The sequence below is a fragment of the Dendrobates tinctorius genome, unplaced genomic scaffold, assembly GCF_039654945.1.
Source record: "Dendrobates tinctorius isolate UK_male_01 unplaced genomic scaffold, ASM3965494v1 ptg000124l, whole genome shotgun sequence".
Lineage (NCBI taxonomy): Eukaryota > Metazoa > Chordata > Amphibia > Anura > Dendrobatidae > Dendrobates > Dendrobates tinctorius.
Window position 1 is genome coordinate 923,113 of NW_027361792.1, and position 23,883 is coordinate 946,995.

General features: G+C 53.5%; 1 protein-coding gene across 20 annotated transcripts in view; it reads right to left on the reverse strand.

The window, feature by feature from the left end:
• The window catches only part of MADD (MAP kinase activating death domain), a 66,477-nt gene extending 50,506 nt beyond the window's left edge, over nt 1-15,971 (reverse strand). For 18 of the 20 annotated variants that reach the window (XM_073541619.1, XM_073541607.1, XM_073541620.1 and 15 more), the window contains exons 1-3: nt 15,816-15,971; nt 8,156-8,294; nt 6,948-7,511 (exon numbers count right to left, since the gene is read on the reverse strand). In XM_073541619.1, the coding sequence (XP_073397720.1) occupies nt 6,948-7,511; nt 8,156-8,217 (626 nt within the window). In that variant the 5' untranslated portion in view covers nt 8,218-8,294; nt 15,816-15,971. Of the gene's footprint in view, nt 1-6,947; nt 7,512-8,155; nt 8,295-8,934; nt 9,107-15,815 lie in introns of those variants that run through there. The other 2 variants (XM_073541601.1, XM_073541600.1) reach the window with 2 other exon arrangements.
• Nucleotides 15,972-23,883: the final 7,912 nt, after the last annotated feature.

The window sequence follows — 23,883 nt, forward strand, 5'->3', positions numbered from 1 at the left end:
ACTGAATTAACCCCAAATTCTGTCTGGGTGCCGGACAAAAATTCATTCTCTCTCTCTCGCTCATTTTCAGGATCCGTCTAAAAACGAATCCTGTGCCATCCGTTCACATCAGTTCAGAACGGATCCGCTTGTCTGCCTTTTTGGCGGATTTTAACTGATGCAAATAACTGAAGTGTGAAAGAGGCCTTAACCGTTATTATTTACAAAGCAGACAGGGTCCGGGTGCATCACATATTTCCTGCCTAGTACTATATCCATGTATCCTGGACAGGGCTCTTTATATGGCTCATTTTCCATCATGGTAATCTAATGCATTACTCGGCTTTATGCATGTTACTTTGCCTAGTATCTTATTATTGTCCATATATTCCGGACATTTCCATCATGGTATTTAATGCATCATTCGGCTCCATACATGGTATTTTGTTTGCAATTGGATAGCACAATTTTTGACCAGGCAGGCACGCAGGTTGACTGCTATTATTCATAAATTGGACAGGGTCAAGGTGCATTACATGTTTTTTGCCTAGCACTTTGGAGGAGGTGTGGTCCTTATATGGACCAGGGGGTGTACAATCTCCACATGGCATACTTGCGGTCTTTTTAACTGTTTTTAATTATTGACTTCGTGAGAGTGTCTTTTTTCTGTGTTTTCATTAATAAAATTTATCATTTTTTTTTAAATTTTTTTCTACATATTGTTGTCATTGTGTGGTTGATCATGACCTTTTTTACACACTTTTCTTTTTCTTATGGCACATATTGTATTGTGTGTGGTCTTTGATCCCCTTTAATATTAAGTAGTGCCCTCAAGCCCATATTTTTCCCATAGCGGAGGGGAGAGGAGTAACGTCCCCCCCGCACAGTGTCACATAGAGAGCAGAGGAGTAACGTCCCCCCCGCACAGCGTCACATAGCGGAGGGGAGAGGAGTAACGTCCCCCCCGCACAGTGTCACATAGCAGAGAGCAGAGGAGTAACGTCCCCCCCGCACAGCGTCACATAGCGGAGGGGAGAGGAGTAACGTCCCCCCCGCACACAGTGTCACATAGCAGAGAGCAGAGGAGTAACGTCCCCCCGCACAGCGTCACATAGTGGAGGGGAGAGGAGTAACGTCCCCCCGCACAGTGTCACATAGCGGAGAGCAGAGGAGTAACGTCCCCCCGCACAGCGTCACATAGCGGAGGGGAGAGGAGTAACGTCCCCCCCGCACACAGTGTCACATAGAGCGCAGAGGAGTAACGTCCCCCCGCACAGCGTCACATAGCGGAGGGGAGAGGAGTAACGTCCCCCCCGCACACAGTGTCACATAGCAGAGCGCAGAGGAGTAACGTCCCCCCGCACAGCATCACATAATGGAGGGCAGAGGAGTAACGTCCCCCCGCACAGCGTCACATAGCGGAGGGGAGAGGAGTAACGTCCCCCCCGCACACAGTGTCACATAGCAGAGAGCAGAGGAGTAACATCCCCCCGCACAGCGTCACATAGTGGAGGGGAGAGGAGTAACGTCCCCCCGCACAGTGTCACATAGCGGAGAGGAGAGGAGTAACGTCCCCCCGCACAGCGTCACATAGCGGAGAGCAGAGGAGTAACGTCCCCCCGCACAGCGTCACATAGCGGAGAGCAGAGGAGTAACGTCCCCCCGCACAGCGTCACGTAGCGAAGAGCAGAGGAGTAACGTCCCCCCGCACAGCGTCACATAGCGGAGAGCAGAGGAGTAACGTCCCCCCGCACAGCGTCACGTAGCGGAGGGGAGAGGAGTAACGCCCCCCCGCACAGCATCACATAGCGGAGGGGAGAGGAGTAACGTCCCCCCGCACAGCGTCACGTAGCGGAGAGGAGAGGAGTAACGTCCCCCCGCACAGCGTCACATAGCGGAGAGGAGAGGAGTAACGTCCCCCTGCACAGCGTCACATAGCGGAGGGGAGAGGAGTAACGTCCCCCCCGCACAGTGTCACATAGCGGAGAGGAGAGGAGTAACGTCCCCCCGCACAGCGTCACATAGCTGAGGGGAGAGGAGTAACGTCCCCCCCGCACAGTGTCACATAGCGGAGGGGAGAGGAGTAATGTCCCATCGCACAGTGTCACATAGCGGAGAGCAGAGGAGTAACGTCCCCCCGCACAGCGTCACATAGTGGAGGGGACAGGAGTAACATCCCCCCGCACAGTGTCACATAGCGGAGGGGAGAGGAGTAACGTCCCCCCGCACAGCGTCACATAGTGGAGGGGACAGGAGTAACGTCCCCCCGCACAGTGTCACATAGCGGAGAGCAGAGGAGTAACGTCCCCCTGCACAGCGTCACATAGTGGAGGGGAGAGGAGTAACGTCCCCCCGCACAGCGTCACATAGCGGAGGGGAGAGGAGTAACGTCCCCCCCGCACAGTGTCACATAGCGGAGGGGAGAGGAGTAACGTCCCATCGCACAGTGTCACATAGCGGAGAGCAGAGGAGTAACGTCCCCCCGCACAGCGTCACATAGTGGAGGGGACAGGAGTAACGTCCCCCCGCACAGTGTCACATAGCGGAGGGGAGAGGAGTAACGTCCCCCCGCACAGCGTCACATAGTGGAGGGGACAGGAGTAACGTCCCCCCGCACAGTGTCACATAGTGGAGGGGACAGGAGTAACGTCCCCCCGCACAGTGTCACATAGCGGAGGGGAGAGGAGTAACGTCCCCCCGCACAGCGTCACATAGTGGAGGGGACAGGAGTAACGTCCCCTCGCACAGCGTCACATAGTGGAGGGGAGAGGAGTAACGTCCCCTCGCACAGTGTCACATAGCGGAGAGCAGAGGAGTAACGTCCCCCTGCACAGCGTCACATAGCGGAGAGCAGAGGAGTAACGTCCCCCCGCACAGCGTCACATAGCGGAGAGCAGAGGAGTAACGTCCCCCCGCACAGCGTCACATAGCGGAGAGCAGAGGAGTAACGTCCCCCCGCACAGCGTCACATAGCGGAGAGCAGAGGAGTAACGTCCCCCTGCACAGCGTCACAACATAGTGGAGGGGAGAGGAGTAACGTCCCCTCGCACAGTGTCACATAGCGGAGAGCAGAGGAGTAACGTCCCCCTGCACAGCGTCACATAGCGGAGAGCAGAGGAGTAACGTCCCCCTGCACAGCGTCACATAGTGGAGGGGAGAGGAGTAACGTCCCCTCGCACAGTGTCACATAGCGGAGAGCAGAGGAGTAACGTCCCCCTGCACAGCGTCACATAGCGGAGAGCAGAGTAACGTCCCCCCGCACAGCGTCACATAGAGGAGAGCAGAGGAGTAACGTCCCCCCGCACAGCGTCACATAGCGGAAGGGAGAGGAGTAACATCCCCCCGCACAGCGTCACGTAGCGGAGGGGAGAGGAGTAACGTCCCCCCCCACACAGCGTCACGTAGCGGAGGGGAGAGGAGTAACGTCCCCCCGCACAGCGTCACATAGCGGAGAGCAGAGGAGTAACGTCCCCCCGCACAGCGTCACATAGCGGAGGGGAGAGGAGCAACGTCCCCCCCGCACAGCGCTCGCTGAATGAGGGGTCAGCCGCCAGCACCGCGCTCACCAACCGCACAACTCCATCTACTCGGGCATCTTGGCTAAAGGGTTGTAAATCCATTTCATTTCACCTAGCAGCCAAGTTAAAGGGGACGTGGTCCCAGTGTGTACGTCAGGATGTCGTGATAAATTAATTTTTATATTTCTAGCACAATGTGTGTCTTTCATATTAAAATAAAAATTAGAATTCCTGCTATTTACCACATCCTGCTACTGCACAGAAGGAGGTGGTGAGCTTTGACATCATTTCTGTGAATAGTGGATCCTGTGTTATTCACTATAAATAGAGGTGTTATCAGTCATTGTACAGGAGGTGGAGGTGAGCTGTGACATCACCTATTGTGAATGGTGGATCCTGTGTTATCTACTGTATATAGAAGTGTTAGGCTATGTGCACACGCTGCGGAATGCTCTGCGGATTTTTCCGCGCAGATTTAGTAAAATCCTGCGGATTAGCCTGCGGTTTATCATCTCTACAATGGAGGAGATGGCAAACCGAGCGGAATCCGCAGAAAGAATTGACATGTCAATTCTTTCTGCGGATTCGAAACCGCGGAAAATTCCGCAGCATCTGCACTGCGGTTTTCATTTTGCATAGAAAATAAAGGTACTGTACAACGCAGCAGAAACTGCTGCAGATCCGCAGGGCCAAATCCGCTGCGGATCCGCACACACCCTTATCAGTCATTGTACAGGAGGAGGAGGCGAGCTGTGACATCACCTATTGTGAATGGTGGATCCTATCAGCTGTATATAAAGGTGTAATCAGTTATTGTACAGGAGGAGGATGTGAGCTGTGACATCACCTATTGTGAATGGTGAATCCTGTGTTATCTACTGTGTATAGAGGTGTTATCTGTCAATGTACAGGAGGGGGAAGAGGTGAGCTGTGACATCACCTACTGTGAATGATAGCACCTCTATATACAGCTGATAACACAGGCGCCATCAGTCATTGTACAGGAGAGGGAGGAGGTGAGCTGTATATAGAGGTGTTACCTGACATTGTAACACTGTCTCTGATTATTTCAAATTTAAAAAAAACAATGAAAACTCTTCCCGATGGTCCAGGAAGTCTGACTTTATAAGTCCCAATCACCAGTGTGAACATTCAGGCTTATACTCAAATTCCAGAACTTAATACAGTACAGACCAAAAGTTTGGACACACCTCATTCAAAGAGTTTTCTTTATTTGCATGACTATGAGAATTGTAGCTTCACTCTGAAGGCTTCAAAACTATGAATTACCACATGTGGAATTTTATAATTAACAAAAAAGTGTGAAACAACTTAAAATATGTCTTATATTCTAGGTTCTTCAGAGTCGCCACCTTTTGCTTTGATTACTGCTTTGCACACCTCTTGGCATTCTCTTGATGAGCTTCAAGAGGTAGTCACCGGAAATGGTCTTCACTTCACAGGTGTGCCCTGTCAGGTGTAATAAGTGGGATTTCTCGCCTTATAAATGAGGTTGGGACCATCAGTTGTGTTGTGCAGAAGTCTGGTGGATACACAGCTGATAGTCCTACTGAATAGACTGTTAGAATTTGTATTATGGCAAGAAAAAAGCAGCTGAGTAAAGAAAAACGAGTGGACATCATTACTTTAGGAAATGAAGGTCAGTCAGTTCAAAAAATTGGGATAACTTTGAAAGTGTCCCCAAGTGCAGTGGCAAAAACCATCAAGCGCTACAAAGAAACTGGCTCACATGAGGACCACCCCAGGAAAGGAAGACCAAGAGTCACCTCTGCTGCGGAGGATAAGTTCATCCGAGTCACCAGCCTCAGAAATCGCAGGTTAACAGCAGCTCAGATTAGAAACCAGGTCAATGCCACACAGAGTTCTAGCAGCAGACACATCTCTACAACAACTGTTAAGAGGAGACTTTGTGCAGCAGGCCTTCATGGTAAAATAGCTGCTAGGAAACCACTGCTAAGGACAGGCAACAAGCAGGAGAGACTTGTTTGGGCTAAACACCACAAGGAATGGACATTAGACCAGTGGAAATCTGTGCTTTGGTCTGATGAGTCCAAATTTGAGATCTTTGGTTCCAACCACTGTGTCTTTGTGAGACGCAGAAAAGGTGAACGGATGGACTCTACATGCCTGGTTCCCACGGTGAAGCATGGAGGAGGAGGAGGTGTGATGGTGTGGGGGGCTTTGCTGGTGACACTGTTGGGGATTTATTAAAAATTGCAGGCATACTGAACCATGCTATTGCAGCGGCATGCTATTCCATCTGGTTTGCGTTTAGTTGGACCATCATTTAATTTTCAACAGGACAATGACCCCAAACACACCTCCAGGCTGTGTAAGGGCTATTTGACCAAGAAGGAGAGTGATGGGTGCTACACCAGATGATCTGGCCTCCACAGTCACCAGACCTGAACCCAGTCGAGATGGTTTGGGGTGAGCTGGACCGCAGACTGAAGGTAAAAGGGCCGACAAGTGCTAAGCATCTCTGGGAACTCCTTCAAGACTGTTGGAAGACCATTTCCGGTGACTACCTCTTGAAGCTCATCAAGAGAATGCCAAGAGTGTGCAAAGCAGTAATCAAAGCAAAAGGTGGCTACTTTGAAGAACCTAGAATATAAGACATATTTTCAGTTGTTTCACACTTTGTTAATTATATCATTCCACACGTGGTAATTCATAGTTTTGACGCCTTCAGAGTGAAGCTACAATTCTCATAGTCATGCAAACTCTTTGAATGAGAGGTGTGTCCAAACTTTTGGTCTGTACTGTACATTATGACATCAGGCAATTTCCTGATGACAGAGTAAGATCCACACTGTCAGGACTCCCCTGTACTGGACGATTTGTGGGAAGCTGATGAGAGCGCATGTATTTGGAGCACTCTCGTATGTGACAGAGGAAACCTGAGGTCTCGCCTCCTGCAGGGATCACAGCTAATCCTATATTCATGCAGCGGCCGAGCCTGGATTCACCATCCGTTCCTACGTGATGCGATCTGGTCCCTGCCGGCAGCTCATAGCCACAGGGATGACTCCGCTGACACCAAGCAATGAATATCATGGGTTCAGGTCGCTATGGCACTTGTAGTGCACTGCAGAGCAGCAATGTTCAACCTTTGACTCTCCAAAATCTAAGAAACTACAAGACCCAGCATGCCCTGACAAATTCAGCCATTTGCAACTGTAAAACCTCATTCAGACGAGTCATCGCTGCAGCCAGTACTTTCTCAGGACCGGTCCCGGGGTATACAGCGATATTTCCCTCTAGTGATGGCATATATCTTTAAGGCACCGTACAGATGTCAACATTTAAAGGGAAGAGCATTCTATCAAAACAAATATGGCCGTCGTCACAGCGCCCACAAGGGTCATGACGGCAGCACTGATGCCCAAGCAATCAGCACAATCAGATGCGTGAAGTCCCATGTCTTACCTTTGGACGCCCTTGGATATCCCGGCCTTCTTGCTAACCAGCCGGTCGCTGCAACAGTCCACCAACCTCTTGAGAGTATAGAGACATTCCCGGAAGGTGGAGAAGAAGGGATAATGGCTGATGATGCACAGCGAGGTCAGAGTGCTGTTACGGGATCTCTGAGCTCCTTTAGACAGACGCTTCCCCCGAGGCGAGTGATTGAGATCCGGAGTGGACTCTGCGCTCTGGGCCTGTAAGGTCGACCCTCCGTCCGAGCCCTCGGACCCGTTCTCGGAGGCCAGTTTGGGCTGTTTGCGGCTCTTGTCTCTCGGGATGCGTTTTTGAAAGGAGCGGTAAAAATTCATGCAGATTCCGTAGCGTATGACGCCGCTGTCCTTATCGGTAAGCGTGAACACAAACGACGTGTCGTCCCGTAGGCTCATCCGTTTCTGCCGTACGCTGAGACATCCCTCCGGCTGGCAGAAAAACACCACGTCGGGAGGAAGCGGGAATTCTGGGTGGTCCTCGAGGGGGTAACGTCGAAGAAGCTCAGGCGTCTGGGCAACGCTGTCGCTGCTCGGCTGCCTGGAAAGGAGAGGAAAGCAGTGAGTGTAGATGGTGGACAAGACACAAGGTTTCATTATCAGACACCTGGAGCCTCAGAGCAGCGCTCAGCGCACTGCCGTCTCTGTACAGACCGCTCTTCCCAAAGGCACATGACCAGTGCAGCCAATCACTAGTTACAGCTGTGACCTTTGCGTCTGTGCAGCTCGAGCAGAAAGTACAGATTCCCCCCGACGCCTCTTCTGATTAGTCAGCAGCAGGAAGTCATGCGTGACAACGATGGGCATACTAGTCAGAAGAGGCTCCAGGGATGCCGGCAGGTTGATGGTTCGCAGGGACCATGTCCGCAAGCGGTGACCAATGGTCGGACGAGTAAATGGGGGGTCTCCTCTTTTAAACCATACGGCCACTGCCGGGGGAGGGAACGGTTCAGGCCGCGTGTGTTAAAACTTGGCTTTAGGGCGTCTTCAGCCCAGCGATCTTTTTAAAAAAAAAAACAAAGAAAAAAAACACATTTCCTTTTGCTCCCAGTAACACGGGTAACTGCGCCTACTGCCGACATGACATAAAGGTAATCCGATGTCCCCGGGGAAGGAATGAAATATTCATTCAAGACGACTGATCCCCCAACAGGTCATGTTCAGGCTTCCTTATTCCGAACTCACCTTGCGCCTATGATTACCAGGTAGTCCAGCAGCCTGGGACACAGCTTCTTCTTCTGCCCCATGGTGGTGCCGCCGCACTATTTCATCGTACTATGGCTCGCTGGACCATCGCTGATCAGGTGGAAACATCCGCAGGGTCCTGGGGGGATGAAAGCCGATATTAGCACATGGCAGGGTTATATATAGGCTGAGGAGTATACGGCGCCGCCCTGCACAACCTCCACAGATCATCCGCAGAGTAATATCCATCCGATCTGCAGCACAAGACCACCGTATGACAAAGACCAGAGCCATGCCGAAACCTCACCATGCACCCACGTCCCAAAGATCTCAATCACTGATCAACCATCGCCGCACCTACCTCCCCACACATCCCAGCTCTCGGCACACTCCTCCGTCATCTCCGCCTTGCAGCACGGCGGCCTGGCAGTCAGCCCCTCGCGTCTATCACAGCCTTCCAATATGCAGCCCTGGCGCACGGCCCTGAACGTCCTTGCAGCCGCTATGTGAGTGAAGAATCTCTGTCCCACAGCTGGGTGGTCTTGACATCACTGACCTTGTGCAGACCCCACCACCTGTAGCCAAGCTACCAACCCTTGAGAGCCCACCATGCCGACCTGCTGTGCAAAAGCGCTTCCTCAGCAGGATTGCTGCCTTTTCCACACCAATGAAAATTTTCCACAGCCCCCTCCATGTCCATAGCTCCCAGCAGAGCTGCCTGTCACCATCTCCCTGCCCCGGCTTCATGCACCTGCCCACTATATGCAACGTGCCCTTACCAGCCCATGTATTAGGAACCCACGACCCTGACCTGGCACTCAGGGCCCATCTGCATCAGCACAGCCATCTCTCTCCTTGCTGGAGCGTTCACACAGTGCACACTCGTCCCCGAGCCTCGGCTCCAGCACAGCCGTCCTCGTACGTGCGAATTTCTCTCTCCCTATTAATCATCCGTCCCTGCTGCTCTTCTGGAATATCTTTACCCTTCTTCCCTTCCCTCGCAGAAGCCATCCCCTGCCAGGTGGGAGTCATGTCCGCTCCAATCATCGCTCCGCACATCTCGCACTCAGCCCGCCAGTTTGTGAAGATGTAGCAGAGCTGAATTTGCAATGTCACGTTGCAACACATACACAAGACATATCGGCATGCTTACTCATGAAGGACAAATAGCCATACGCCGACATCACCTACAGAAGTGTGGCTGACAGTGGGGGCTCCGCGGCGCGCAGTGGGGGCTGCACATTATGGCGTCAGGTGATGATAGTTACCCCTACAATATCAGAAATGATTTAGACATCAAAAAGGCACAGCACTTAAAAAGGTCATTCCCTTGATCACTGGGGTCCAACCGTTGAGACCCTCGGCGGTCCAGAGACTGTGGCGCCCCTTCTTTAATGGAGTGGAAGTGCACAACGCCACATTGTCTATGGGACTGCTGGAGAAAGCACAGTGCACCTCTATGTCTGCAAGTCCCATAGACAGTGAATAGAGTGGAGGCCAAAATGTACTCCTCTGCTCCACTCAGGGCTGTGCAGAGCCCCCTTCTCAGGATCATTGTGGTCCAGCAATCAGAAGATTGTAATTAGGGGCAGAACATTCTGCTGTGTGATTCGCCTGTATCTCAGTATATAGGGTATTGCTTGGACATGCCATTTAATGATGGGTCGGGGTCCGACCTCTGCGCACCCCTCACTGCCTTCCCCAGTGTTATTGCCGGTCATCTACTGCACCACAGCTCTGTGCAAGTGAATGCAGCCGGCTTCTATTTCCCTGCACTGTCAGGTGGCTGGGAGCGCTGCTCTGCAGGGAAAAAATGTAAAGAAAAGCAGTGCTGAAAGAACATCTGATCAGTGGGGGTCCAAGAGATCAGACCACCAACCATCATTAAAAGAGAATTCCAGGACATAAACAGATGGGCAATCCTTAGAGCAGGTCGTCAATGTCAGAACATTGGGGGTCCGATAGCCTCACTGATCAGCTCCGGGGTAGTGTTCAGTTTGAGTACTGCAGCTCAGCTCCTAATAAGGTGAATGGGAACTGAGCTGCATTACATTTTAACATGCGGCCACCAGTGCTACAAACAGCGGATCACTGGGGGGGGTGTTGAAACCCCCACCGGTCTGATATAGATGACCTATCTATGGGAAGGCCATCAATACACAAATCCAGGACAACCTCCTAATGGTGGGCATCCTAGCGATAGACTCAATCTCTGCATTGGTTATGTGATGTGTATCTAAAGCATAACAGCGCCACATCTGTCCACTGGTCATGTGCGGTATTGCAGGCTGCTCATCTGCCGACTGTAGTGCCAGACAAAACCCATAGACAGGAGAGGAGCCGTTTCTTGCACACGTACCTGCTGGGAGAACAGATCAGGCAGTAGGTTTACCTTAAAGGGATTGTCTATTACTGAATAACTCCTTTTCAATGGGCCCAACAAGATAAAAAAAAAAAAAAAGATCATACATCACTCCTGAGCTGACGCCGCTCCTCTATACTCACTGCGTCCCTCACTGATCCTCTTGGCATCAACATTGAGTGCAGAGGTCACGTAAGCGCTGCAGCCAATCAGCAGCGACTGATCATTAATGCTGCAGCCGATCCATGGCTGCGGACCTCACTTGATGCAGCACCGAGTATAGAGGCACATCAGTTATCCCCCAAAGTGCTCCGATCAGCTCACAACATCCATGTAGGATGGCGGTGTCACGCACGCATCCTGCTCTCGGCCGCTGATCTGTGCCTCCTGCCGCACCAGAAGCGACGATATATACACAAAACTAGAAGTGTGGAGAGCCGCGCCGCCATCTGTACACAGACGTATCGCCGTCACGCCTGTGCACACATTCCTAGTGCGGCCTTGTTGGCTAATGGTAGCTGAGAATACTGCAAGCAGCGTGCCATCTGCCTCCTCCGAGCCGCACACCCGCCTCCATCTACAAACACCACACCGTCCTCCTATTCCCAGACTCCGCCGCAGCTCGTGTGGGCGCTGTTTAACCATTTACATTCACTTGCACAGGTTTTCGGGATTTCCTTTGTAACCATTTCATTCCACTTGGATGATTTTTTCCGCGTTTTTCAGGACATTATATGGTAAAGTGAAAGATAAGCACTACCAGCGCTCCGGGCGTAATGTACACGTGCTCCAACATTTGCACCGTTTTCCAGCTCTGGTATTAATCTACCCAGAATATGTTGGCCCCGCCCACTTCACATGGACCACACCCACTTCCCAATATAGGCCACACCCACAAGTCAATTTGCAGTCACGGGTGCAGCGGCGGAGTCTGTGGTCGCCGGAGAGGATCCTGTAAGACCCCCATTGCTGCAGCGTGATGGGCGCACACACGCCGCTCCAGGCCGGCTAACCAGAAGAGGGCTTCTGTCCGGCGGCTTTTGGGGGGGGGGAGTGGGCTGTTTAATACTAAACTTGTGAAGTTTTTCAGCCTATTGAAATACATACATACATATATATATCAACCTTCACATTAGCGCCAAACTCTTCAAATATCTGATGCAGAATCCGCCGGTGCAAAAAAGACAGAACGTGATCCTGATGATAACCACCGGCCAGCGCCGACGGGCCGTAGACTATGATGGTGCCGACAGAATGAAGATGCGCTCGGTCGTGCGTTATTTTCGAGGATGTATGCCTACTGGGGCATCACACGATTACTCTGCCGCCACCATTATAGTCTATGGCCTCGCCCGGCGCATATGTCCAAATCCTGTTTTGCGGGGGGTTCGGACATAAGAACGGGGGTGTAAGAGCACCCTAAGGCTTATACAGTTTTTCGGGGTTGCCGACGTAGTACAAGTGTAAACTTCGCCTACACAGCTGCAATAACGGAGCCAGGGCCGGTTGTTCAGGCAACAGAAACCATCATCGGTTCCCCTGCCGGTTCGTTCCCATGTACCGCTATCTGATGAGGATTTTCTAGAAACACCTATGGATCTGTTTGCTGAAAAAGTGCAAATTTTCTGCACTTTTAGCCCTTTGCACCGCTAAGGGAGGACTCTGCAGTGACATCCACAGAGCTGGATTTTCCATAATCTCCTGGCGCTGTAATCCACAGGGAATTATCTGCCGCATCTTCACGCCATAGAAACATGCGCCAGATCCATGGCATTTGTGCTATAGGGATCTAGCAGATCCATGGTGCCTTCATGTGGCAGTAACATATGGATCTCCGAATACTCGGGGGCGCTGTAAACACAATGGAGATGTTAGTGAGGTGATGGTAAGGCCGCAGTTTATTCCCGGCCTCCCGCGGGACGATGCAACCATCTGTGCGCGGGCAATGTGCCAATCAGGTCGCGTTTTGCAACAAGAAGTCATAATCAGGATTATAAAGAATCTCCAGAGATAATGGGTTGATGGCAGGAACCGACACTGGAGCAGCGGGGGACCATGACCTACAGGCGAAACGGAAAGGCGGCTGACAACGACTTCATCAGGAGTGAATAGGACAGCGAGATGAAGAGGCAGCGGGGACATGATGGATGGAGGGGGAAGAAGCAAAAGGGGGAAGGGAAGAGGAAGGGACCGGAGATCTGCAAATTAGGATGTCCAGAGTGACAGCAGATCAGGCAGGGAGATGAGCAGCTGCCGCCCGGCACTGGCCCCTCATATCCCCACTGCAAATAAGGGACTGGACGGGAATGTCTACCCGATACTACGGCTCCGAGAAATGAGACTCTGCATGACAAGCGAGAATGGTCAATGGGACACTTCTCAAGAAGAGCAAAACACACCAGACATTCCAGGTGCCGGCACCGAGCACTATAGAACACGGCAATAATCGCAGACCTCACTCACCGCTCCATGGGGTCTCCTAGCACACCATAAAAAAAACGCCACAATTAAAGGGGAGGTGACATACGCAGGTCCCCACTCCTGGTAAACAGCCGACTGAGCCATCAGGGAGATGCAGGATTACAAGGCGGCCAGATAAGCGACAAGCACGGCTCTCACTGGGGAGTCCGAGGACCCCCGTATAAAACCCACACACAAATAACAGGGGTGTCAGAGGCAGAGCGCAGGGACAAACACGGGCCCTGTACACATAGGCTGCGACTGAGATATTGGGATCCACCTCCCGTTCCATCTACTCTACCCAACACAGATCAATAATACAGATCTGGATGTAGCCCCCCCCCCATCAAATAAAACGGACGCAGCCACGTGGCCCCCCCCATCATACACAATGGACGCAGCCACGTAGCCCCCCCCATCAAATAAAACGGACGCAGCCACGTAGCCCCCCCCATCATACACAACGGACGCAGCCACGTAGCCCCCCCATCAAATAAAACAGACGCAGCCACGTAGCCCCCCCATCAAATAAAACGGACGCAGCCACGTAGCTCCCCCCATCAAATAAAACGGACGCAGCCACGTAGCCCCCCCCATCATACACAACGGACGCAGCCACGTAGCCCCCCATCGTACACAACGGACGCAGCCACGTAGGCCCCCCCATCGTACACAACGGACGCAGCCACGTAGGCCCCCCCATCGTACACAACGGACGCAGCCACGTAGGCCCCCCCATCGTACACAACGGACGCAGCCACGTAGGCCCCCCCATCGTACACAACGGACGCAGCCACGTAGGCCCCCCCATCGTACACAACGGACGCAGCCACGTAGGCCCCCCATCGTACACAACGGACGCAGCCACGTAGGCCCCCCATCGTACACAACGGACGCAGCCACGTAGGCCCCCCCATCGTACACAACGGACGCAGCCACGTAGGCCCCCCATCGTACACAACGGACGCAGCCACGTAGGCCCCCCCATCGTACACAACGGACGCAGCCACGTAGGCCCCCCCATCGTACACAACGGACGCAGCCACGTAGGCCCCCCCATCGTACACAACGGACGCAGCCACGTAGGCCCCCCCATCGTACACAACGGACGCAGCCACGTAGGCCCCCCCATCGTACACAACGGACGCAGCCACGTAGGCCCCCCCCATCGTACACAACGGACGCAGCCACGTAGGCCCCCCCCATCGTACACAACGGACGCAGCCACGTAGCTCCCCCCTCATCGTACACAACGGACGCAGCCACGTAGCTCCCCCCCATCGTACACAACGGACGCAGCCACGTAGCTCCCCCCCATCGTACACAACGGACGCAGCCACGTAGCTCCCCCCCATCGTACACAACGGACGCAGCCACGTAGCTCCCCCCCATCGTACACAACGGACGCAGCCACGTAGCTCCCCCCCATCGTACACAACGGACGCAGCCACGTAGCTCCCCCCCATCGTACACAACGGACGCAGCCACGTAGCTCCCCCCCATCGTACACAACGGACGCAGCCACGTAGCCCCCCCATCGTACACAACGGACGCAGCCACGTAGCCCCCCATCGTACACAACGGACGCAGCCACGTAGCCCCCCCCCCATCGTACACAACGGACGCAGCCACGTAGCCCCCCATCGTACACAACGGACGCAGCCACGTAGCCCCCCCCCCATCGTACACAACGGACGCAGCCACGTAGCCCCCCATCGTACACAACGGACGCAGCCACGTAGCCCCCCATCGTACACAACGGACGCAGCCACGTAGCCCCCCCATCGTACACAACGGACGCAGCCACGTAGCCCCCCCATCGTACACAACGGACGCAGCCACGTAGCTCCCCCCATCGTACACAACGGACGCAGCCACGTAGCCCCCCCCATCGTACACAACGGACGCAGCCACGTAGCCCCCCCATCGGACACAACGGACGCAGCCACGTAGCCCCCCCATCGGACACAACGGACGCAGCCACGTAGCCCCCCCATCGGACACAACGGACGCAGCCACGTAGCCCCCCCATCGGACACCTCGGATACTATGCAGGACCCACGGCGTCCCCTCTATGCTGAGCCTATAGAAGACCCCCAATGTGTCAGGGGCTCGCACTACCCTCATCTGCAGCACAGTGGATGATGACTACTCCCATCCCGATACTGGACGGTGCGCACCACTGACTGCAGCCGCACAATGTCGCCGCCGTCAGCACGACCCACAAACCGGGGAAAAGTGAAAGACCAGGAGAGGAGGGGGGGAGACACATGGACATCGGCGTATGGGGTCCCGGGGCAGACAGATGTGAACGAATCGGAGGGCGAGTCTATATACTGGTGGTACATATGGTCCCGGGGCACACACGGACGTCGGTTATACGGGGGGGGCGTCCCGGGGGAAAAAAAGAAAAGAAAGTTGGTTATACGGGGGGGGGTCCCAGGGCACACACGGACGTCGGTGTACGGGGGGGCACACGGACGTGTTATACTGGGGGGGTGTCCCGGGGGGGGCACACGGACGTGTTATACTGGGGGGGTGTCCCGGGGGGGGCACACGGACGTGTTATACTGGGGGGTGTCCCGGGGGGGCACACGGACGTGTTATACTGGGGGGGGTCCGGGGGGGCCCAGCACCCGGGCCCTGACTCTCCGCACTACCCTGCGCCCAATGACGGGTGACCCCGGGCCGCCCTCCTGAGAGGGTCCTGCCGCCTCCTCACACGGCCGTGACTGGCCGCACTGGGGCAGGAGGACGTCAGGGAGCCGCAGGATGAATGGCGCAGGGACACCGCCTCCCAGGGGGCAGCGCACGGCGGACACACCGGCTGTCACCGACCTGTCACCGCCGCGGTCTCTCCGGAGCCGACACCGACCATCAGCGCGCACCGGCTGCTCCCCGCCCGCCCATCACCAGCTGCAGCAGGGCCGAGCCACGCCCCCTCTCGCCTGCTGCCCACGACGTGACGCACGTCCAATCCTGGCGTCACGACGTCTTCTGCTTTGTTTCTATGGCGACGGTGTGAGGCCTAGAAGCAGCACCAAAGCCTTAGTAGAGTACTAAACCAAAATGTATGAAAATAAAATCTGTCAGTGACCCTGTGCAGCTCATGTGCTGAGACGTCATACAGGGGGCTGGTCACGTGTCCCGGCCCTCACACTCCCAGGGGCCCTTCTGCACTATAGCTTGCTCATTTTCTGTTTCTGACACCATTTTGTCCGCACGACTTTCTGCTCTTTAATTTCCTTTTTTTAGGCGTCAAAGTGACCAAAAATCAGCGATTCTGACACATACATATGACTTCACAGACATGTACATTGCAGACCGGGGGGTCCGTGAGGAGGCCATGACGGCAGACAAGCTGCTGTATAACGAGCAGACGAACCGCCGTATAACGAGCACGAGCAGACGAGCCGCCGTATAACGAGCAGACGAGCCGCCGTATAACGAGCAGACGAGCCGCCGTATAACGAGCAGACGAGCCGCCGTATAACGAGCAGACGAGCCGCCGTATAACGAGCACGAGCAGACGAGCCGCCGTATAACGAGCAGACGAGCCACCGTATAACGAGCACGAGCAGACCAGCCGCCGTATAACGAGCACGAGCAGACCAGCCGCCGTATAACATGCAGACGAGCCTCCGTATAACGAGCAGACGAGCCGCCGTATAACGTGCAGACGAGCCTCCGTATAACGAGCAGACGAGCCTCCGTATAACGAGCAGACGAGCCTCCGTATAACGTGCAGACGAGCCGCCGTATAACGAGCAGACGAGCCGCCGTATAACGAGCAGACGAGCCGCCGTATAACGTGCAGACGAGCCTCCGTATAACGAGCAGACGAGCCTCCGTATAACGAGCCGCCGTATAACGAGCAGACGAGCCGCCGTATAACGAGCAGACGAGCCGCCGTATAACGAGCAGACGAGCCGCCGTATAACGAGCAGACGAGCCGCCGTATAACGTGCAGACGAGCCTCCGTATAACGAGCAGACGAGCCTCCGTATAACGAGCCGCCGTATAACGAGCAGACGAGCCTCCATATAACGAGCAGACGAGCCGCCGTATAACGAGCAGACGAGCCGCCGTATAACGAGCAGACCAGCCGCAGTATAACGAGCAGACGAGCCGCCGTAAAACGAGCAGACGAGCCGCCGTATAACGAGCAGACGAGCCGCAGTATAACGAGCAGACGAGCCGCCGTATAACGAGCAGACGAGCCGCCGTATAACGAGCAGACGAGCCGCAGTATAACGAGCAGACGAGCCGCCGTATAACGAGCAGACGAGCCGCCGTATAACGAGCAGACGAGCCGCAGTATAACGAGCAGACGAGCCGCCGTAAAACGAGCAGACGAGCCGCCGTATAACGAGCAGACGAGCCGCCGTATAACGAGCAGACGAGCCGCCGTATAACGAGCAGACCAGCAGCAGTATAACGAGCAGACGAGCCGCCGTATAACGAGCAGACGAGCCGCCGTATAAGGAGCAGACCAGCCGCCGTATAACGAGCAGACGAGCCGCCGTATAACGAGCAGACGAGCCGCCGTATAACGAGCAGACCAGCCGCCGTATAACGAGCAGACGAGCCGCCGTATAACGAGCAGACGAGCCGCAGTATAACGAGCAGACGAGCCGCAGTATAACGAGCAGACGAGCCGCCGTATAACGAGCAGACGAGCCTCCGTATAACGAGCAGACGAGCCGCCGTATAACGAGCAGACGAGCCGCAGTATAACGAGCAGACGAGCCGCCGTATAACGAGCAGACGAGCCGCCGTATAACGAGCAGACGAGCCGCAGTATAACGAGCAGACGAGCCGCCGTATAACGAGCAGACGAGCCGCCGTATAACGAGCAGACGAGCCGCAGTATAACGAGCAGACGAGCCGCCGTAAAACGAGCAGACGAGCCGCCGTATAACGAGCAGACGAGCCGCCGTATAACGAGCAGACGAGCCGCCGTATAACGAGCAGACGAGCCGCCGTATAACGAGCAGACCAGCAGCAGTATAACGAGCAGACGAGCCGCCGTATAACGAGCAGACGAGCCGCCGTATAAGGAGCAGACCAGCCGCCGTATAACGAGCAGACGAGCCGCCGTATAACGAGCAGACGAGCCGCCGTATAACGAGCAGACCAGCCGCAGTATAACGAGCAGACGAGCCGCCGTATAACGAGCAGACGAGCCGCCGTATAACGAGCAGACGAGCCGCCGTATAACGAGCAGACGAGCCGCAGTATAACGAGCAGACGAGCCGCCGTATAACGAGCAGACGAGCCGCCGTATAACGAGCAGACGAGCTGCCGTATAACGAGCAGACGAGCCGCCGTATAACGAGCAGACGAGCCGCCGTATAACGAGCAGACCAGCTGCCGTATAACGAGCAGACGAGCCGCCGTATAACGAGCAGACCAGCTGCCTCTTGGCCTCGATTTTGAGGATCGTCACCATCTAAATTACGACCACTAAATTTTATGGCGTCCTATTTCCTGGAATAACCGGATTGGCGGCCTAGACGGGCGAGCGGCCTCCTCATTGTGTGGGTTTAAGGCTGTGTGCACACGCTGCGGATTATGTGCGGATTCATCCGCGCGGATTTTGTAAAATCCGCAGGTGAAACCGCAGGTCAAAAGACCTGCGGTTTTACCTGCGGATTGCTCTGCGGTTCCTCAATGGAGGAGATGGCAAACCGCAGGAGAATCCGCAGAAAGAATTGACATGTCAATTCTTTCTGCGGATTGAAAACCGCAGATAATCCGCGCGGAAAATTCCGCACCGTCTGCACTGCGGTTTTTGATTCCCATAGGGAATCATGGTACTGTACACCGCAGCAAAAACTGCTGCGGGTCCGCAGCGGCCAAAACCGCTGCGGAACCGCAGCAAAATCCGCAGCGTGTGCACACAGCCTTATGGGAATTCTTCCTCGTGTGCAGAGAAAGCTCCATTCAGAATAATGGCCGAGTATTCGCTTGTTGAAGTGTTTTTAGTGTAGTCCACGGACAATAACTCGGCCTCCGATGCGTTCGTACGACAGAAGTCACTTCTCCATACACAAAGGCGTCTCTGTGGAAGACATTTACAGGAGGAGTAACTGAGGAACAGCACGACACACAATGCCAGGAAAAGAAGCCCCAGAATCGATATTTCAGGACGTTTACAAAAATATATGACAGCGAGATTACAGGAACAAGATGCCACGTGTGTTTATGGAGGATTTCTGAGGTGCCACCAACTGCTATATGGGAAGACGAGATGAGGATGCTTTGTGAAAGCCCAGTATGGAAGATGTCTCCTATCCCCATCACTGGGACCCCCACCGTTCTTGGGAACAGGGGGCCTTTCTGAATTGAGCAGAGGTAGAGCAGCACACCTCCGATCCATTTATTCTCTATGGGACTGTCAAAGATAACAGCCGGGGAAGGGGTCGTACATATCCCACCGCTGCCAACAGTTTGTCAAGGATAACAGCCGGGGCAGGGGGCACACAGATCTCACCGCTGCCAACAGTTTGTGAAGGATAACAGCCGGGGTGGGGGTCACGCAGATCCCATCGCTGCCACCAGTTTGTCAAGGATAGCGCCGGGGCAGGAGTCACACAGATCCCATCGCTGCAACCAGTTTGTCAAGGATAACAGCCGGGGCAGGGGTCACGCAGATCCCATCGCTGCCACCAGTTTGTCAAGGATAGCGCCGGGGCAGGAGTCGCACAGATCCCATCGCTGCAACCAGTTTGTCAAGGATAACAGCCAGGGCAGGGGGCACACAGATCTCACCGCTGCCAACAGTTTGTGAAGGATAACAGCCGGGGTAGGGGTCACGCAGATACCACCGCTGCCACAAGTTTGACAAGGATACCAGCCGGGGAAGGAGTCGCACAGATCCCATCGCTGCCACCAGTTTGTCAAGGATAGCGCCGGGGCAGGAGTCGCACAGATGCTATGGCTGCAACCAGTTTGTCAAGGATAACAGCCGGGGCAGGGGTCACGCAGATCTCACCGCTGCCACCAATTTGTTAGGGGACAAAACTTCACTGCCTCCAATCATCAGGACAATTACGCAATTGAGTGATGGACGAGCTCGCAGCTGCTTCCACTACTAGGCCGGTTATCGGGGGACTCACAATGAGCATATGATATGTACACCTCCGACTCCAATGCATGGAATATATATATATATATACACACACACCCCAGTACAGTCACTGCCAACTCCACAATAACAAAAGGGACTACTATCTGCCACCACCAATCGTTTATACAGGCTGATTGGACTTCTGTTACAGGTGCTTCAGGGGTGCGGTTTACAGAGTAAGAGGAACAGTACTATTACATTTTATTTTATATGTTTCATGCAGACGGATAGGCAGTATTTATAAAAAAAATACAAAGATGTTACAAAATGGTAACAAAACAATAATGTATATACAATCACATAAAATAAAAAGGATTAACAAAAGAAAAGTACTAAATCTGGAGTTGCAGGAGTGGCTCTCATCTTTATGAAAGGAAGCTCTCTGAATAGGAAAATGGAGCACTCTCACAGCGAACTATGTCTTCCAGAATAAACAAAGACAGACTACCAAACTTTCATTTTTATTAGATCAAGGTTACACCCTTATACCTCCCTTTTTTGAAATCATTTGGGGTTGGTTATGGGATGTGCTAGGTGTGTTAGAAATTTATGAGATCCCCAACTTTCAGAATATCTTCGCCCCTGGAGGTCCCAGGTGGTAGACATTGTTATCATGTTTCTTATCGCAATTTTACCTATCCATAGAGATGAAATATGACATGAATAGCATCTTCCATAGGTCCAATATTAAGATGGAGGGATTCTGCCGGCCGTACGGTGATGTGAGTGATTACATTATTTTCATCCCTTTGCTACAGCGCCAAAAATATATCTCCCATAAATATTGGATCGATGCAAACCCCAATATTCATCACCACCTCCAAAAAGTCTCAGAAAAAATCCCTTGAACAGAGAAAGCCCCTGTACTTATCTGTCTCTGAATAAATTAATCTCAGCTTTGGTGTAAAGCTCCCAGAATAGCAATTACCCAGCTGGCAGGACATCGTGCATCCATCACTACAGATCTTTGCAATCTAATTTTTACAATTGCGTGCAGATTGTCATGATCCAATGTGGATCTGACAGTTTCAATGCACAAAGTGAACTTTTTTTTCTTTGGCTTGGTGCCAAAGTGGGTTGACTGACCCCGGTGGCCATTAGAATTATTACACGTGGTGTCTAAATTCGCCAGTTGGAGGCGGTGTATCCTGCTGCACGTGTTTATTATTTAAATTCGCCCCACTGGAGGCGGTGTATCCAGGGTCACGCGTGTCATGGGTTCGCCTTGCGGTACTCGCTGCATCCAGACACACGTGACCGTGACATTATCAACAACTTTATATTTCTTTTTTCTGGTGAGCTTTGGCCATGTAGAGACCGCTGAGTAATTGCTGCCGGGCCCCATGGAGGTGAGTGGGGAGCGGCAAGGTGTTTAGAGCCGCTGCAGCAGCACTTATCAGGGTCTGGGGCCTCTGCTCAGGGAACCAGGAAATCAAAATGGTGGCTTTGGCAAATTGTGGGTCTGGCAAAAGCCCCCTAGAGTCGCTGCTGGGGAGCGGGACTTGTTCATACAGGCGGTCGTACCCAGACAGGTGGGTGGAGTTGGTGATCCCTATGGTGCTGTCTGGGGTGCCCCGAGGTGAAGGGGTACGTCCCTGTAGTGAGCAGACTGGTGATAGTCCGCGGGGCTGACGCCAAATCTTCTATACCACCGAAGAGGTCGCCCCCTCCTGGTCGTGTGGAGGAAGGCAACCAGCGAGTGTATATTTCCTCCATATTCCGATTCCCTTCACCTCCAGGTGTGAGCAGCAGGTGCGCTGCGGGGGAGTAGGGACAAATCTCAACTCTCGCCATGAACCAACCCTGGGAGGGTAGACCTCATGGTGAAAGGGTTGGAGGGTGGTGTCCCCTGGTGAATAGCGGGGGTGCGAGTGTGGTGACACAGGGGGACGCCTCTGTTGTCGAGTCCAGAAGGAGTTCACCAAATATATGACAAACGAATGTGTGGCAATAAACGTTCAGGTCCGGACCTGTGTGTGAACGAGTGTGTATGGGTGCCACCAAAAAACATCTTGTGGAAGTGTGTTGTGGAGTCTGATCAGCTCATAGCAAACATACACATACATAAACTCGCTCCCCAGGTCGGCGCTGTGGAGATGAGTGGTGCCTCCAGACCATTTATTGCCAATACCAGCGGTGCATTTGTCATAAACCTGTAGTTTCAGGTGGTGGTGGGGTGAATCCAGGATCTGGGCGTCCCCGCTGTTGGTGTTTCCCTAATGAGGAGTGGTCTTGAGGGTCCAGAGGCCCCTCATTAAGGAGGGGGTACTGTCATGATCCAGGCTGGATCTGACAGTTTAAATGCACAAAGTGAACTTTTTTTCCTTTGGCTTGGTGCCAAAGTGGGTTGATTGCCCCCGGTGGCAATTAGAATTATTACACGTGGTGTCGTTCATTCTAAGTTGCCCGGTGGTGGTGAGTGGTATCGCACCTTAGTTTTAGGTTTAATGTGCACTTAATTACAAATCAGGTGCAGGTGTTAGGCTCTATAAAAGGGAGCCAGGTGGGTTCAATCACGGTGGGTGATATTGATTGTGTTCGTCATTTGGGAAGCAAGCCTGGGTGATGAAGGAGCTGAACATGAGTCCTGCGCAGCGCAGCCAGAGGGGACGAGTGGCAGCTAGGTGGTCTTCAAGAAGGGCTGGCATGGCATGGTGGAGTCACAGTTTATGGTGTTGGCAGGAAGTGCTTGCATGGCTTGGTGGAGTGACGACTATGGAGAGAGTTGCACTCACCATGCTGGACCTGGTTGCTGAGAGCTGGACTCAAGCATGCTTGACTTTTTGGGCAGGAGCTGAACTCATCTTTGGGACTCTGTTACTGGACAGATGCAATTGGTGGTGGACTCTGCTCCAAGGCTGCTCTATGGTGAAGGATCCAGTTATGGTGATGGACCCGGGTGGAGGAGAAGATGCACACAGGTGGTGGGCTCGGTTGCTAGGAGCGTACGCAACAGAGCAAAGCTAAGTGGTGTTTCCCCTGTTTTGTCATTTTCCCTCATGTGTGTTTTAGTGCAGTGGTGGGATTAGTTTCTGCACCGATCAATTCCCTAGTGAGGGTTTAGGTCAGGACGAGCTAGGGTTTTTAGGTTCCTGTGCGTCGCCCGGTGCGGAACCGGCATAGGGAACGTTAGGAGTACAGGGACACTGGCTCAGGGGAGCTCAGGAGGTCTCCACTTCCCTATTCCCTATCGCAGGACCCACCATTGTTAATGTTTCCCAGGTTCCCCTTATTGTTTAAATTCACCTTATAGGAGGCGGGTTTTCCAGTCTTGTATATACGTGTAATGTCTAAATTCGCCAGTTGGAGGCAGTGTATCCGGCTGCACATGTTTATTATTTAAATTCGCCCCACTGGAGGCGGTGTATCCAGGGTCACGTGAGTCACATGGGTTCACCTTGTGGTACTCGCTGCGTCCAGACACACGTGACCGTGACACAGATATTGCGCCTGCAACACGGATGAAGACTGCGGCCGTGGCACGTGGCGCTGATCAGCGCAGTTTAAAAATGACAGCAGCTAAAAGTATTTTCATTGCTAATGGCCGCGGGCAGGACAGCGGTTTTACTACAGAACTGTGCTGCTATTAACAATCAGAGCACAGCTATTATTTCACATCCGCTCCTTGGTCCCCCGACGCGCGTTGGCCGTGATGCGGTGGTGACTCGTCAGCACCGTACAGAACTAACAGGAATTTCCACCTCTGATTTACGAGTGCAAACTCCACTGTGTATTACAGCTCCACGTGGATGAGATTTTAATAAATATGAAATC